Raw genomic sequence first — 19,853 nt, forward strand, 5'->3', positions numbered from 1 at the left:
TGGTTGCTTAATCATATAGAATTATTCTTCCAATCATTGAAACATTGTAAATCCCTTACAGAACAAGGGTTTTTGAGTGTTTGGTTTCAAAATTGTTGAAATTTTTCAGACAGGAGGAATTCTAGCAGAGCCATAGATCAGTTTATCCCCCCAATCACCCAAGCATTGTAAATACTCTAAAAATCATCGTTTTAGACATAATATTCCTGCTCATTTGTATTACACAGTAATATACTGCTTTGTTCTTGCTCCCCAAATATGTTTTATACAAACGATACACAAGACTGATAAAAACTAAAATTCAAATATTAAATATGAGTATCAGTTTTTACAGAAAATAATAACAGAAGTTTAGGATTATATTGTCTGTTATTATTATTAGAAATTCTCTAGAGAATTCCATTAATAAATAATAAAACAGACAACCATTACAATTTAATGAACAATTTATTTTCACTGATCATTTACATATGTTATTCACTGATCTATTTCAATATTATCCACAAAAATAAATTATACATCTCAATACAACTTGGAAATTAGTATCATTCAAGTAAGCTGATATGCTGTGCTGCTTAAATTAATGCAAAAAAGATATAAGCAATAACATTTATTGGTCACAGTCATCATTAAAATAAAACAGCACTATGGTGAATTATAAGAATTGATGGGTATAAAAAAAAATAAAACAGAAGTGCAAAGAGAACCAAGCCAATGGTGTTCCAAAAGGTGTGATGGACAGACAGGCAGACAGTTGCATGCTTATCATTCATTAAGTTTGAACAGTCTACCTCAGTTTAGAAAGAAGCAGAGTTATTGTGTTCAGTGTCATGACCAATCACATTGCTAATCTCTACTTAAAGGAGCTAAGCCTCTAACTCAATATCATCCAAAATCTTCAACATTGAAAACACGATTTATTTGTCAAATTAAATCAACATTTATGTTGTGATTTTACTAGGAAAAGATGGGCTTTTGATATCCAATATTTAAGACAAAATAAACATTTTACCATTGGTACACGAATCGTGTACCATAATGCGCTTCAGCCCCAGTTGTATCAAGAAACTCGAGGGACGAGGCTAGACACATTGCACCAAATCAAACGGCATATGTAGACTGGAATAACCAGACGCTAGAAATTTGCACTCGCTTGAGACTGCTGGCTTATTTCGCCGAACATAACTGATTTGAAATTGGAGTAAAAACGGAAACCATTGAATGTAAATCAGTTTATATACATTCATATTGCAGTATTATATGCGTTGTGACCCACTTTTGTCAATTTCTAGGTCCCAAATGTTAGCGATTTAGCTCCTTTAACCTTAGCATAATATGCTCATCATCAAAGTAAGTCAAGCCATTCACCGAATGAACATCTACACAAGGAGTCTCTGCTACCCCTTCCACCAATGGCAATGCCTTGCAGACAGCTAGACCAATAACAAATCAATAGGGAGTGTGAAAGGTCCAATCTAAAATCTCACATATCTATGAATGCAATCAGATAGATTATTAATTACTAACATCTGTTCCGATCAGATAATAGTGAAATAAAATAGGTTTGGAAATGGATTTATTTTTTTTTTTAAATTAAAATATTAATATATTTGACTAGATAGTAACTTGGCCTGAAAGATTACAAGTTGTAATTTACAACCATAAAAAAACACCAGAATTCTTCTTAAAAAGCAGACAAGGAGTCTGTCCATCAAACTATTCATAAGTCCTCGTATGAACTAAACCCTGGGGAAGGTGCAGTAGTGGGTAATGAGCAGACAATGCTTGCAAGCTTTGATTCTAGAATATATAAATAAATCTGATTAAAAGTAAAGGAATGTTCTTCACTTTATAATGACTAGAAAATAAGATAACAGGCACTGAACAATCCCATTCAAAATATTTCCAATAAAATATACAACTCTTCATAATATAAAAACATTTCTGTAGTAATATTGTTACTACTATCATTGAAAATATAACAAGCCAACAGTGAGACTGATGTCTCCCGTGGAGATCCTGAAATAAATAGATGACAATAAATATTATTGTATCATAATTCTTCTCATGCGACTGTGTTATAACTAAAGTTATATATCGCCTATCACAACATTGTTACCCAAACTTATTAATACGATTCACTCATACTCTACTCAGAAAATTTGACATAGCCTCTACAGACATGGCTTAAATTAATTTTCAAAAAGGAGGTCAACAAGAGAGAGGTATTTTATATCTTTTGGATGTCGGTCTTCTAGAATTATTTCATTGTGCTAATCCCAGGAAAGGTACGTACATCCCCATAGTTTTTAATTTAAATTGTATAAATCACAACTAAATAAAATCCTATAATGGATTAAAAAGAGGCATTCTTGGTAAGAACCCTGAATAAAAGAATGTATCGTGTCAGCTTTAGTTCTAGCTCAGTTAAAAATCATAAATGAATAAAACATCACTTGAGTTAAAAAAAAAATATGAAAATTCAACATATAAAAAGACAATCTCAAACTAACAAAAGAATAAGACTTTGAATTGTCACAATCCTATAATTTCAACATAATTGAGTATGAACAATAAAATCAGAAGTACACAATATTGTGAATTTAAGAGGTAGTTAACAAATTTTCTGTGTTCTATAAGGCCATGTGAGGGTTTTTTGAGGGTTCTTTTTTTTTGTAGATTTCAAGCATAAAAAAAATGTCTCAAAAGATCATCAGGATGCTTGATTCTGAGTCAGGAATTTCAATGAGTGACATGGAATCAAGTTCCTGCCTAAATTCAAGTTCAAATAATTAGCCTGTTATTTTGCCAAGCAACATCATTTCTTCAGACAAAATAATGGAACAAAGAACTTGGATTTGGGTCATTTCGAAAATATTAAGAGAGTTTTAAAATATAGTAAGCCCTCAAAGGATATATAATGTACCATACTTCAGAAATGTTCGTTATCAGAAGAGGAGCATTGTGTGTATCTATCGCAAGGAATACTTTCCTTACTGTATCACAATTTTATTTTTTGCCAAATTCAAATAAATTATATTTTGTCAAAAAAAAGAGTTGATGGGATCTTATTATTTCTAACAAACAATATTTATTATTGAATTATTAATGTTGTTTTGCATGCTAGTCCCAATGACATAAACACATTGGATTTCATAATAACAATGACAAAATATCAAAATACTTTAATTATATACTCTTCAAAAAAAGTAGGGGATATTCAGAAACAATACAAAACTGCGGAAATGCACTGCTGTTTTTATTAGAGGTAACCAGTGTATGTTAATAACAGGCCAATTGCCCACACATGAACATAAACAGTTCATATGGGCGCTTAGCTGACGGCCCCATTTCACTCGCAAAGAGATACCCTGTCAAAAGTGGAAATAGACGTTTTTGATTTTTGTCTTAATAATGAGTAATTGCTCCACCAATCCTCAGACATTCAGCAATTCGTCGTGGCATGTTCCTAATCAATCGTCCAATCACGATTTGGGGCAACCTGACCCACTCCTCTTGCAGTGCCACGGCCAATTCTTGCAGTGTTGTCAGTTGTTGTTGCCGAACACGTCTCCCGATCATGTCACAGACATGCTCCATAGGGGAAAGGTCAGGACTCATGGCTGGCCAAGGCATATGGAAATAATGGTGACGCTGGAGGTAGTCATTCACGACACGAGCGCGGTGGGCACAGGCATTATCATCTTGAAAGATGAAACGTCGAACTGCATGTTGATCAAAGGGCAGAACATCAGTGCCAGGATGTGGTCACGGTAGTACACACCAGTGACTCTTCCTTGAACAACATGCAAGTCCGTTCTGCCAGTCATGGTGATTCCTCCCCACACCATAACAGACCCACGCCCGAATCTGTCATGCTGTCTGATGTTAACGTTAGCATGACACTCATTTACATGCCTCCAAATGCAAGCACGCCTATCGGTGAAATCAAGAGTAAATCTTGACTCATCCGAGAACATTACATGCGCCCATCGACGATTACAACAATCTCTACGCTGCCTACACCACTGACGCCTGTTTGCCATGTGCTGGCAAGTTAATGGAGGCACAACACGCAGTCGTTGCGCATGTAATGGGGCTGCATGTAGCCAATTTCTAATCTTTTGGGGTTTAACTCGAATTCCTGTAACTTGGCACAAGTTTACAGAAAGCTGATTGGCCGTTTGTCCTCGATTTCGCAGGACCTGTGTACGAATGTATCAATCCTGGGCTTGTGTAGTGGCTCTAGGATGACCCGAACGAGGTCTATCATCAACTTTGTGTGTTTGTTGGTACCGGTTCCACAGTCTGCTGATCACAGACTGTGACACATTAAGTATGTTTGCTACTGCTCGCTGTGTAGAACCCATTTGAAGCATGCCAATAGCACGTAGACGTTCATCAAGTTGAAGACGTCTTATTGCAAATTAAACGTAACACACTAAAGCAAAGATATGCTAAACAGTAAATCTTATGCAAGAACTGATGGAAAGCAATCATGGATAGGATAAACCAGCACGCGGCAGTTTTTATCAACTCTTCCTTAACGTGTCAAATTTGACAATGAACCCTTACCACATGTATGGCACTATTGCGTGTCACATGTCAGCTCAGTGGTTCTGTTGGGGCGATAAGTTCTTCATCTGTGAACATACTCTCAAAGCATGTCAAGTGTCCATGATTATTTATCATATCACAACCTGAATAGGTATTTGCATTTCAATATCCCCTACTTTTTTTGAAGATATCAATATTTACAGTACTGGTACCATATTTAGAATACTTAAACTCAATAACAGACTGGCACAAATATCTCATATTGGAAATACAAGAATCAATTCTTTTATATTCATCTTTGCATTTATAATCAAATTTGTTTTAACTCCTGGTTTCCTAGAGGGAATAAATGCATTAAGGGTTTGAGGTAAAAATTTTAGTATTTCAGATCATGAATTAAAGATAGGTTGCCAGGCAACAAACCATACGCCTAAAGCAGCCAAGTCATCCGGGCAGCCAACAAGTGTTGTAAATCATTGAAAATCAATAATTCTTCGTCTCCTGACCTTAAACAGTGCATATATTAATCGGATATTAACTTTAACCTCTATAGTGACCACAAGATATTTCCAAATGATCAAGGGCCATAACTCTGGCAGTAATTATCCAAAAATCATTGAAAATCAATAGGCTTTTACGTCTCATGTCCTAAAATAAATTTAAAGTCAATCGGATATTAACTTTAGCCTCTAGAGCATCCACATGATATTTCAAAGTGATCAAATGCCATAACTTTGGAAGTAATTATCGGAAATAGTTGCAAGTAAATAGGCCTCTCTCTTAATCTCATGACCTTAAACACTGTATATAAATTTAAAGCAAATCAGATATTAACTTTAGCCCCTAGAGCATCCACAAGCAATTGTGGATCCTGCACCGACTGACAGATGGATTGGGTAACAACAATATACAACCACATTTCAATGTGGGCGTATAAAAACAGTTTGAGAGCTCAATTTAACATTTTGTTGAAACAAATTGAGATAGCAGTTGAGTTAATAGACCAGTAGGATAGCACCAAACTAAAACATTTCCAAATAAAACCAATGCATTATAATCACTACAGGAAAGGATACACAATGCAGACATCTTGCTAGTATCTTGAGGCTGGAAGATGTTTTAGTCATGAATGCTACCTATAAAAGCTAAATCTGAATATTGCAGGTCTTTTTTTCGGCCTTAAATGTTATATAAACTATTAAAGAGGCATTATGGGAGATTAGATAACGACTTGACTGTTCTCGCTATAATAGTTAAAAAATAGATAACGTAAATAGAATACGTTGAAAATTTCAGTCAAATTGATCCACCCTGAACCGAGATATTAGCTTTTGAATTTTAAGCCCAGCCTCGATCATCATTACTAAAGTCGGTACGATAAAAAACAGTCTCGATTATCCATTTCGGATTTCATCATCAATGAACGTTGAGCAGCAGATCGGATTCAAATCCCGTGAACATATATCTGCAATAGGCAGATTTAGCCCATACATAATGTATGTTCAATTAGACATTTAATAATCAACTCTCTAGGCCATCAGATTGCTTCGCATTTAAGTAGATTAGAACGGTTTAACAATTTGTCACAATCGGATAATAATTTGTGGGCTGATGGACTGGGGTGACGACAATATACGTCCACATGAAAATGTGGGCGTATAAAAATGGAGAAACGGGGCCAAGTCTCGAACAACCAGTACGGTGGTTATGATTAAAAAATCAATGCACACATTTTATCAAAACTACAAACATTCATTTTGCATTATCTTTTTTTTGGGAACTATTATAGCAAGAACGGCCAGCTCTTTATCTAAATCTTACACAATGCTTCTTTAATTTTCATTTCGATATGTGGTCAATGCAAAATCTTTCAAAATTGACATTTTGACCATCAAATTAGCTTGTTCCAGCAAACTTATGTTAAAAATTCGAAGGGCTTTGGATGGAGAAATCGGACATTTAAGTGTCATTAAGGCAATCATGTCCCATGCTACTGTAATGACAATTGTCAACATTAGACCAATCCAGCATCTTTAGCCATACTGTAAAACAATGATGACTCATCTTTTAGTAGGTCCTGAGGATTATCAAATTCCTTTATACAGCCAGCATCCAACACCATTATTCTGTAAAATTAGAACAAAACATATTCTAGCATAAAAATTTCCAAGTATAAACATCTAATACCTCTAAGATTTGAAACAGATCTGCCAATCCATTACAGAAATGTTCGGTTTATTAAGAAGTTCCATCGATGTAGATACACAGTATGATGTTATATAAAATCAATTATATATATTATTTTGATGAAAGTAAACTATTTAAATCATATTATTATGTAATTCTGTGATAATTAGTGCTGGGTATTGCCGCGGCAGTCACGACACGATATGTATTGCGATTTAGGTGCTTCGATATGATTCATATCACAATTCAGAACCAGGTCAATATTTATAAAGAAAACAGCAGAATAAATGAATAATTGATATTTTTAGTCCTGCCAATGTCGTAGAAATAAAACTGTTGTATATCATGATATTGATGTGGATCAAAATAAGGAAGAAAACAATTTAAGAGTGTTTGGATAATGTGCAACATCAAATAATTAAGAATGGCAGGTTACTTACTGAAGCAACAAAAAAACATGACCAGCGGCTGCCAGGCAAGATACGCCCACATTTTGCAAGAGATGGATAGAGGACAAGCTAAACAAAAAGCGATTTTTCGTACAATCAAGGACCATAATTCAGGAAGTTACAATCCGATATGCGCGAATATCGACAGACACCAAGATCTTTGGGTTATAAAGATATATTTCAAGTTTCATCAAAATCAGATTAAAATTGTGGCCTCTAGAGTGTCCACAAGCTAAAAACATGATTTTTTGTACAATCAGGGGCCATTATCCATGAAGTTATGGTCTAATATATGCCAATATCGAAAGGAACCGAGATCTTTGAGAGATAGACCTATATCTTAAGTTTCATCAAACAAACAAATTGTGGACGGACGGACAGGGGAGACGACAATATACGTCTACATAAAATGTGGATGTATAAAAAAAAAATCGTGATACATCGATTCAGCATCTTGTGATTCAATACGCATATTGTGAGAAGTTGAATCACGATACATCGATTCAACGATATAACATGCCAGCACTAGCGATAATCTACATTTTATTTCAAATTCTAGGAATTAGATCATTTCTATGGCAGCAATAGGTAAAGCACACACCTAGTATAGTCTAATATAGTATTAAGACGATGCGCTATAGTTAAAACTGTACAGTCTTCAAATTCTGTTCTTATAGTAGCTTGTATAAGATCATCTGTTTCTAGATCTATAGCTGCTGTAGCCTCATCTAATATTAATATTTTAGATTTACGCAGTAAAGCTCTTGCTAAACACAGTAACTGTCTCTGTCCAACACTACAATAAATAATACAAAAAAACATAAACTTTAGAAAATAATACACTTAAACTGTGTGTGTGTGTGAGTACTTAAAGAGTACTGAAGGTGATATCGCAGACAAGTTACCTTATTTTCATTTTTATTACCTTAGCACACACACATGGGTATTACCTGTGGGAGGAAACTGGAGTACCTGGAGTAAACCCATTAGGTTGAGAAGGCGCCCCTATCTCCAAGCCACATACACTCACACCAGGGATCGAAACCACAACCGCAAGTCAGAGGTCACCGACCAGTTAGAAGTCGAAGCGTGAAACTCTAGACCAGTAGGCCATCTCAAACCCCCTTTCACACTTAAACTGACAATAACCACCATTTATATGGCGCTTAACATTTCAGCAACTGAGTGGTCAAAGTGTATGTGTGCTTTCAATTATACGTTGTGTCATCAATTCAAAGTCTGTGCTATTGATCCTGAATGGGGCAAGGAGTAAGATCGCCTGAATAATTTTATGCAGTTTCTTTCAATGTTTTGCTTTTCTCGGAAGCAAATAATGTAAAGAAATGACCTTGTTAACCATAATATCTCTCTTTCTAATATCAAAGAACTATCACAATCATCATTGATAGTACACTTCCTATTCAATATACTAAGATAAATTTGACTATAACAACACTATCAGAAAACACAGCAATCCCTTCAAATCAAACATAACTAAAATAAACACACTTAATCTTCAAATCACCTGAGATTTTCTCCTCCTTCACTACATTCATGATCTAATTTTGTTGGAAGACTATTAACAAATGTTTTAAGATGAGCATGGTCTAATGCTTGCCATAAAGCATCATCTGTCAACTCTTCAAATGGATCTAAATTCATTCTCAGGGAACCGGAAAATAAAACAGGATCCTAGCGAGAAAGAAAAAATAATGTTTAGTTAAGATTTAAACAATTAGTTAAGATTACAGTGGACCTCTGAATACTCCGACACTCTGTGAAATCTGACATCATTTTCATGTCCCAATTTATTTCCTTATTATTTCAGCCCAAAAATCTTTGAGTAATCTGTACTCTGAATATTCAGAATTACGACATCAATCAGCCATCCCATCACATGACTTCCATTGAATCAACACTGTATAATCTGGCCTTCAATCGGTGGGGGTGAAGCCACAAAAGATTAACAAGCAATCACCAATCAATTATCGGTGAGATTAAAACTCGCTCGCGTAGGTCTTTGTTGATTACTTTGATAATTTTATAATCCTCTTGTAAGACAGTTGTGACAAATATTCCTAGCACCTGTTGGAAACATTCCTTGCGCATGCCGATTGAACCTGAATACCTAAGTTTGTTCACCCTACAGATCTATCCGAACCGTGTGACGATGACCTGGACATAGAACGACAGATTATCAATGAAAACGTGACACCAAAGACATGTGTGCGATCAACTGAAGATGATGAAGAAGATAAATTAACGACAGACTTGACCTATTCAAAATGCCTACGCATGTTAAATGAAATGTAATATAATTTTGAATGTACAGAAAGGTTTATCATTTTTAAAGAGAATAACGTTCTGGAAATTAGAAGCTACATTATAATAATACTTCACTTTTTCGAAGTTACAATAATACTTCTGGCTTTGAGAAAACTGAGTATTCCGACACTCTGCGTAATCCGACATATTGTAACGATCCTGTACGATGTCGGATTTGACAGAGTCCACTGTAGTTATAAATGTCTTTATAAAAACCAGGAGTTGAATGGGAATGCAATATATACCTACTATTGACTGTAACTTATCTTCTATTCTATGAATTTCCGAATTATCCCATCCTTCAATAGCCAAGTGACAATTTCCACTTTCCCTTAATAATGAGCCATTTCTATAGCCAATTTTGGATAATAATGTACAAAATCTTACCTGAGGTATTATAGTTAACTTTGATCTTAAATCATGTAATCCTATATCAGCTATATTTATACCATCTATTGATATACTACCTTCAGCAGACTCAATAATACGAAATAAAGCTAATGTTAGTGAAGACTTTCCTGCACCTGTTCTACCCACAATTCCAATCTAAAATATACCAAAAGGATACATTAACAGTTTTAATTGTGTAGAAAATTAGCTAGAATTTTAGAATCAAACTGGTCCATACAAAAAATCTATAAACAAAGAAAAAACTTTACCTTTTCTCCCGACTTCACTTTGCAATTGATGCCCTTTAAAACTAGATCCAAACCTTCTCGGTATCTGACTTTATAGTCAGAGAACTCTACAATTCCTGATGTTGGCCAATCTTTGGGTGGTCTATTATTTTCAACAATCCACTCAGCCTGAAAATATATACTTTAAATATACTTTTTTTCCATATACCATACTGCAAACAAGAAACCACAATAACCTTTATTTATGGAAAAACAGCTACTAATCCATTGCCCAATTAAAAAATATGCTGTGTAAAAAAAAAAATACAAATGCCTGCATATCATAATTTTTAATCATTGTTCAAAAATACCTTGCAGATTTAAACAATTTAGTTATTATACCCAATTAATTTTGAGACAACTCCTACATCAATCATCCCGTTTAAGTGTAATGAACTCTTTATGGAATCAAAGTAGTTTTTGTTAACACAAAATTTTAAATAAATGAGTCTACCTCAGTTGGAGTATCAGCATATTCCTTAACTCTTTCTACAGCGACTATATTTGTTTCTAATTCACAAGTCATTCTGACCATCCAATTTAACGTCTGTGTTACCTGTAAAAATAAAACATATCAACTTATCAATAATAAACAATAAAATAAAACAAAACTATACAGTTATATGGGACAACAATCACTGGTTTATTATACACAGGCACAACGTTTCGATAAGTATTACTAAAGTTTACTAAATGTTATTGTGCTTGATAACGATAAGAGAATACTTATCGAAACGTCGTGCCTGTGTATAATAAACCAGTGATTGTTGTCCCATATAACTGTATAGTTTTGTTATGTTTCCAATTGCTAAATGCCACTAAAGGATTATAATAAAATAAAATAATACAACAGATGATTTTGAGGATGTTTACAAAAAAAATACATCATATGCCTCAATTTATAGACAGGTTCCTTCGTCCCTTCCAGGGAATTTCTATTCTTGACAAACTGTTTAAAGTGGACTACTGTTTCTGGCCACTTTTAGCTTAAATTCAACTTTAGAGCCACCTGGCTGGGACCTGCCTATTACCCATGCCATACATACCACATTCATGAATATTAGATTTGCTGCGAAAAAGTTCTGAGTGATTACTGACCTGAGAATGCACCCCTTTACATAATCACTGACTTCACTACCCCTACTTTTTGAAAAGGCTTGATCCACTTCAATGCTAAAAATTCTTACATTGTCAAATCAGTGTAAACATCAGAGATTGCTTGCACTGAACTGATTGTTCTCTATTTCAGAACCTTACTTTAACAGTGTCTTCTGATAAACAGAAAGTGTAGGGAGACCGCATCACACAAACACAATTACACAAGACAAACCTACTAAGAGGAGTCACAGGACAATATACACTGACACCTCCCACAACAATTGTACATCAGTTTAAGTTTCATCATTCCCACTTAATTAGTTAGAATCAAAGCAATCGTGTCTCAAAACATCAACCAATCAAATTGCTTATCACTGCTTAGCCCAAGCAGAAAATGCTCATCTTTGAACTCCATCAAGGCATTCACCAAGTTTTAATATTCTAACTCAATTAGAAGGTGAGTTATTGTGTCCCAGAAAGCATGACAGACAGACAGACCCATTTTAATAGTCACCTGTTCCCCGAAAGGCTGGGACAGTGGGAACAACTAACAATAAGGAAAGCAATCCAATAAAATTTGTTTATCATCATTGCATATATTTCTGTAGAATCATTAATTCAATGAACAATAAAGAGATCCAATTATACTTACATTTAAAGCATAAGAAATGGACAATCCCACAATACCAGGGCTTAAATTATCTCTACCTAATACAGCAAATAATGAGGCAAAAAATACAATCAAATTACCCAGAAACTCTAATCTTATAGCCAACCATCTGAAATATACATGTACATGTAGTTAATATGGCTAGTAACAGGAATGGTATATTGTGATCAAAAGTCATATAGCTATTATAGCTAACCATATGAAATATATAATATACTATTCAAAAAAAGTAGGGGATATTTGATTTTGGGGGCATAATACTAAAATATGCAAATGACTACGAAAAAAGTCACTATAGAACCTAACAGAAGAAACATTTCCAGTTACATGTGACGCCCAAACGCACCAATAGCTACCGCATGGAATGCAGGTGATGCTTGGGATCATCATGGGGGTCCAACCCAAGATTTGCACGACTCTGACTTTGAATGTTACAGTCATTGTGGCATTGAATTCCAGGGTGGAAACATCAGTTTAATTGTTTTAGTGACCAGAAAACAAATTTTGATATGCGTCGGCTTACCCAAAATGAAAGGTTACGTGCCCTTGGCATGCTACAGATCGGCACAACACAGGCGGTTGTGGTGCCGACGATGAATGTTTCTCAGTCTGTCATAAGCAGGCTATGGTCCAGATACCGTGATACACAATCTGTACAGGACAGACCACGCTCAGGTCGACCAAGGGCGACAACTCAAGCCCAGGATTGATTTATCCGTACCTTGGCCTTGAGAAATCGTGTCATCACAGCAAATCAGATCAGCGCTCGTCTTCAAACAGACACTGGTGTGAGAGTGAGTGGCCAGACGATTCGGAATCGACTGCATAGGGGTCACCTTCGCGCCCGACGTCCTCGCGTGATCCCTTGTTTGAGAGATCATCACATTCAGGCAAGACGTCGTTGGTGTAGGGATCGTCAACACTGGGATAATCGACGCTGGAGCAGTGTGATGTTTTCAGATGAGTCAAGGTTCACTGTTGATTTTTTGGACAGACGTAGGAGGGTGTGGCGTCGTCGAAACGAGCGCTTCCAAGACATTAACATCATCAGACATGATCGATTTGGGGGTGGTTCTGTTATGGTGTGGGGAGGCATCACTGTTGCTGGAAGAACGGCTTTACATGTTGTTGCAGGGTGTGTTACAGGCCAGTACTACCGGGACAACATCTTGGCAGTCCATGTTGTGCCGTTCGCACGACGTCATGGCCGCCGTTTCATCTTCCAGGAGGACAACGCAAGATGTCACAGGGCCAGGATCGTTACAGGTTACCTCCAACAACAGAACATCACCACATTACCTTGGCCAGCACTGAGTCCCGACCTCTCCCCCATCGAGCATGTCTGGGACATGCTTGGACAGAGGTTACGTCAACGTCAACAACGTCCTGCCAATGTCCAAGAACTTGCTGCTGCGTTGCAACAGGAATGGGACAATCTGGACCAAAATGACCATAGACGTCTCATTAGGAGTATGCCACGTCGGATCAATGCTTGTTTGGCAAACAGAGGAGGATTTACCCGTTACTGACTTGGTTGTGATGCTGTGGTAACTTTGCTGTTTGACCCCGGGTATCATTTTACCCTTATAATGGTCAGTCTGTGCCTTACTTAGTCTAACGATCATTTGGAATAAATCGATGAATGTGAACTTCATTTCATTTTGTCATTTGTTTCTTCGTCAGTTTCATTAGGTGACTTTAATAACACTTAAAAATCAAATATCCCCTACTTTTTTTGAATAATATATATATTATGTACATATAGTTAATATGGCTAGTACAATAACAGAAATCATTAATATGACTAGTACGTGTAGTGCGGTCATTTTCATGATATTCCCATCTCAAAACTTTAGGTCCGTTGAAATGTCTCATGTTAGTATGTTAACTTCTTGCTAACTCCCTTACCTATTTGATGTTATGCTAGGATAGTAACAGACTTGATTTTCATCAACTTTATTCTCTGATTCCGATATAAATCTTTGTTGTTGTCCAAATGCTCGAATAGTTGAGGCACCAGTAATAGTTTCTCCAAAATGAGAATAAATCGGAGATCTACTAATAGATTCTAATCTCTTCAACTGTCTGGAAGTGGACACGTAAAAACGCTGAAATTAAAATTAAATTATTTATATTATAATATATTGAAATAAAAGCTTGTGTCATTGCAAAACCAGAAAATTATAAAAACATATTTCAGATTTATTTTAAAATATACTCTTACTTTAAATTCAATCTAGATTTAATTTAATTTATCACAATAAAACTATTTAATTTTAATGTAATTTAAATAAAATATGAGCAAGTTTAGACATAAAAGCGAAAGAATATGAAAGCATATGCCAGCAGTCCAATAACCTAAAAGTCAGTACCATATGAAGCAAGTAATTTAATATTAACCCGTTAAGTGCGTAGATCGTTATATAACGTCCTGGACAACTGCCACTCACTGTGTGTAGGGCGTAATATAACTTCTTGGAGGTATTTTCCCCAACCCTATTCTTTGAACATAATTCCCCAGCATGTGTAGGACTTTATATTACGTCCTGGACAAATGCTACTCACTGTGTGTAGGGCATAATATAACGCCTTGGAGGTATTTTCCCCAACCTATTATTAGAACGTAGTAGATAGTTCTTCATCACTTCGTCAAATTAATTGCACAATAGGGGGTAGTTAACGTTTTAAAAACGTCACGCTTAACAGGTTAATGTATCAATTGTAAATGTGAGTTAAAAAAAATACTAATAAAAGCAAAAATAAACTACATGTACGCTTTAATATGCAATATTGAACAAAATCATCTAGCTAAGACAAATCTGTAAAAAAGTGCAGCATAACCAAGACATAAAAATACAATAAAAGAAGCACACATTCCCATAAAAAAAAACCAATGTCAATAATCAACCAAAAACAGCAACTATTAGGCAGCCATTAAATCATTAAACATGCATTATGCAAGAGCTAAATCTGATTATTGCAAGTCTTAATTTAGGCTTCAGATGTTATAGAAATTATAAATTAGATCTTTATTTAAACAACAAAACCAAAATCAACTCTGTAGACCTACGGATGGCTCGGCTACAGCTCGGATTTAAATAGGATTTCACTAATTGATTAAATCAGATAAGGGGTAACCTGATGAAAATATGTCAGTTAGATCGAGGCTAAATGATAGAGTGTACTTAGCGAGGCCGCTGTAAAGCGTTTCCGTATGCCATTGAAAACTTTACTTGATAATCGAGATATGTAGTTGGAATTAACGCCTGTCAATCAAACGTTCGGCGAAGGTGAAGACACATTTCGCTACCATTTCTAGGCAAATATTACAACGATGATAACTATGTTCAGAATAAAGTAATTTGACTGAATTTTTCAATATATTCTTCTTTCATCATCTACTTTTGAACTGTTATAGCAAGAATGGCCAACTCTCTATAAATATCTTTAATAGAGCAGTAAAATAATTGCAGCACTGATAAACTATACTAAACAAGAGCACTGTAACTAACTATATATATGGGTATCTATATAGCATATATAAATGTAATGCAAATTTAGAATTCCCTGCATATTTGAATCACATTTACTTGTCTGCTGGGGCTTTCTTTATGAAGAATGATCCAATAATTGCTGGCTATTAAATGTTTTCAGTTTTAACTTTATGTTCTGTATTTTATATTTGATGGAGGCATTGCGGCCGATTTTCTGGTTTAGGTCTCATACCTAAAGTTGTCATGGGTACCATACCTCTTTATAGAATACCTATTGCCACAAAGTCTATTACTTATTGTAAGTTCATTAAGCTAACAGATTTGGATTCAATTTGACATTTGAATTTAGCACAAACACTTGCTGAAAAGCGGTTTCCATGCAAGATATACTTGCATTTTCAAAATGATGAACGGAGAACAAGGCAAATCAAATGGGCTCATCATTAAATTTGAAAAATCAGTTAAATCATTTTAGCTTATATGGTTTTCAGAAGCTTCTCGGAAAGGGATGGTGGTGATAGTTTTAACTCTGAAGCTGAAATCTCAATATCAATATGGATCATCCTCCCATGAACCCAATACTTTACAACAAATTCAAAACAAAAAAAAGACACAAAAAAATTGTAGCCTCTATCACAGGGGGTTTACTCTGGAACAGTAACGTTGCAGAACACTGAATATTATTGATAAGGTCTTCTCACACCAAATTTGAATAAAACCTGTTAAAACTGTAACCTCTATTGCATTAACAAGGTTTAGGGCAGATATAATATATATCATATATAATATAATATTATTAGTCATTTTATCAGTGCTGCAATTAAAACAAATGTATAACAGTTTCTGTAAACTTATTTCAAATATATCATTAATTCGGTACTAATTTACCTGATATCAAATATACAACAGCGAGCATTTACAGCATATTTAGTAATTGTTACATAGTTTTTTATAAGATATTATAATTTAAGTTTATCTGTAATAAAAAGATAACAATATACCACTACTGTGTAAAGCCAACATGCTAAAGCTAAAATTACTATATTCAAAAAGAATACTAATGTTTACATGTATATATTTATACAATAAGCAATTCTAATAAAATGCCAAATATGAAGGTATGCTGTCTTAAAAAGATATTACCAAATATTACAGCTGTGTTTAATATGCAGTTTACCATGGATACAGAGACAATATACCGTATATTTTTTTATTCTTATAACAAAACCCTGATTATCCAAGCTATGTATATTTTTCAATGATGATGGCATAATTTTAAGGAGCTAAATCGCTAATATTTTGGAACTAGAAATTGGCACAAGTGGGTCGCAATACATATAATAATGTAATATGAATTTATATAAACTGTTTTACATTCAATCGTGTCCGTTTTACTGTGAATTGTCATCAGTTCTGTTCGGGGAAATACGCCAGAAGTCTGAACAGCAAGTCAGTTTCTAGCGTCTGGTTATTCCAGTCAAAACCGATATTATTTATTGTGCATGCTCTCAAAATAAGAACATGCTATCACCGTTTGACATGACTTGTGGAATATGTCTAGCCTCATTCTTTGAATACCTTGTTACAAATGGCGCTGAAACGCATTATGGTACACGATTCGTGTACCAATGGTAAAATGTTTATTTTGTCTTAAATATTGGATATCAGAAGCCCATCTTTTCCAGGTAAGAATATCACAACACCAATGCAGATTTAAATCGCAAAAAAATTTGTGTTTCCAATGTCGAAGATTTTGGATGATATTGAGTTACGGACTTAGCTACTTTAAGTTGCACACTAATTAAATCTTTTTCTAATAACTTTTAAATAAGCAAATATTTTTGCTTTATGCATATTATCATTATTTTCATTGTAATGTGCAGATAGAAATACCTTAAGAACATCTAATTCGATAATGGCAACTTAAATTTTTTAAGTTAAAGATAAATTTATTTACTTTTGATTTAGGTTTTATGAATCAGCAATTTATAATGACTACCTTTAAAATATTAAACATTTTATCAGAATTACCCAAGTAAGACAGACAGAAAAAAACCAAAACAATATATAAATAAATAAATGTCTGGTAACCATGGATACCTGTATAAAATAGTATAATATAAGTAGTGGTAATATAACCAGAAGAAAGTAAGGAGTACTGATGGAAACCACAAGTACAGTACTAATAACATGTAGTAAACAATGTAACCACATCTGAACTGTAGCTGGTATTGTTATATCTATAATATCAACATCCTTGGCAAATCTATTAACGAGTCGTCCTAGTGGAGTCGTATCAAAGAATTTCATAGGAGATTTCATAATGTTGATGAGGAAATTTTGATGAAGGATTTTGGATGCATCTCTGGCTCCGACTGCTTTTATCAATACAGCTATAAATACAAATAGCCCTGTAGAAACAGAATTATAATATGTGTGAGTTTTACAAAACAAATTTTAAATTTTTTTGTCCATTAAAAGCCAAAATCATTCTAAATTAATGTCTCAGAATTCATGTTATATTAATGCTCTAAAATGAAATAAACTGAACAAAAGTAGTTTTGTTTGTTAGTTCTTATGCATACATTACAAATTTCTAACTTTACAATATATTGTCGTGCCAAAGCAAAACCAGCGGCTGACAGGCAGGATACGCCCACATTTTGCAAGAGATGGATAGAGAACAAGCTAAAAACTATAAATGCTAATTTTTTGTACAATCAGGGGCAATAATCCAGAAAGTTATGGTCTGAAATGCACAAATATCAAATGGGACTGAGATCTTTTGGATATAAAGATATGTTTTAAGTTTCATCAAAATCAGATAAAAATTATGACCTTTAGAGGTTCAATAACCTTCGTATAAATACTTGTACACAATTTGCTCACAAAGAACGGCCATTTTGTTGGGCAGTTTCATTTCTATTTTCCCGAAATTCGAATTCAACCTTTATTATGGTAGAATGGTGATATATTTAAACGATTTTTAAAATCGGAAAAAAAATTGTGACCTCCAGAGAATCTGCAAGCTAAAAATGCGATTTTTTAAACAATCAGGAGCCATAATCAAGGAATCTACATTCGGATATGCGCAATTGTCAAAAGGAACCCAGATCTTAGTGTGTAACGGTGATATATTCACATGTTTTTTTTTCATGTGATTTTTCATACATTCTGGGGCCATAATTCAGGAAGTTACAATCCGATATGCGCGAATATCGAAAGGAACCAAGATATTTGGGTTATAAACATGCATTTCAAGTTTAATCAAAATCGAATCAGAATTGTGACCTCTAGAGGGTCCACAACCATGATATACCAGATGTTTACACTATTTGCGTAGGAGAGGCAGCCATTTTGTCTGACAGTTTTGGTCCAATTTTCACGAAATTCGAATGTGACCACAATTACGGTGTAACAGTGATATATTCAAACATTTTTTTAAATCGGATAATAATTGTGACCTCTAGAGAGACCACAAGCTAAAAACACAATTTTTCGTACAATCAGGGGGCATAATTAAGGAAGGTACGATCTGATATGTGCGAATATAAAAAGGAACCAAGATCTTTGGGATATAAACAGGCATTTCAAGTTTCATCAAAATCGGATCAAAATTGTGACCTCTAGAGGGTCCACAACCTTGATATACCAGACTTTTACACTATTGTATTTGAATACGAAGGGCGGCCATTTTGTCCAGCAGTTTTGGTCCGATTTTCACGAAATTCAAACTCAACCAACATTATGGTGGAACGATGATATATTCAAAGGTTTTATCAAATTGGATAATAATTGTGAACTCTAGAGGGACCACAAGCTAAAAACGCGATCTTTCGTACAATCAGGGGCCATAATTCAGGAAGTTACGATCTGATAGGCATGAACCAAGATCTTTGGGTTATAAACATGCATTTCAAGTTTCATCATCAAAATTGTGTGAAAACTGTGAGCCCTACAGTATTCATAAGCTAAAAACGTGATTTTTCGTACAATTAGGGCCTATAATCCATGAAGTTATGGTCCGATACATGCCAATATCGAAAGGAACCAAGATCTTTGGGAGATTGACCAATATTTTAAGTTTCGTCAAAATTGGATAAAAATTGTGACCTGTAAAGTGCCCACAAACAAATTGTGCATGGACAGACGGACAGATGTCGGGACGGACAGGGGCGACGGCGTATAAAAATATTGTAATATTGTAAGCACGGCCTACATCAACACGGCGACTGGAAGTTCCGCAAATGATTGGTAGAGTCGATCAAAGCGTTTGACGTATATTGATTGACACTTCGGCATCTGGTTGGTTGCTCAATTCAAAATGAATACATCAACATTAGTAAAATAGAAAAACAAGTGCTTCAGTAGGTCATGTAATTTTTCAGTTTTTCTT

General features: G+C 34.7%; 1 protein-coding gene across 1 annotated transcript; it reads right to left on the reverse strand.

The window, feature by feature from the left end:
- Window positions 1-428: 428 nt before the first annotated feature.
- Window positions 429-14,077, reverse strand: LOC126810525 (multidrug resistance-associated protein 1; the record flags this gene model as incomplete). Its single annotated transcript, XM_050535640.1, has 8 exons — window positions 429-6,683; window positions 7,795-7,989; window positions 8,719-8,885; window positions 9,906-10,064; window positions 10,178-10,324; window positions 10,650-10,751; window positions 11,946-12,072; window positions 13,872-14,077. Coding segments are annotated over 8 exons (1,215 nt in total), but the record flags the coding sequence as incomplete, so codon positions are not given.
- Between the last annotated feature and the right edge of the window lie 5,776 nt (window positions 14,078-19,853).

The sequence above is a fragment of the Patella vulgata genome, chromosome 2 (genome assembly GCF_932274485.2).
Source record: "Patella vulgata chromosome 2, xgPatVulg1.2, whole genome shotgun sequence".
In the NCBI taxonomy this organism is placed as follows: Eukaryota; Metazoa; Mollusca; class Gastropoda; family Patellidae; genus Patella; species Patella vulgata.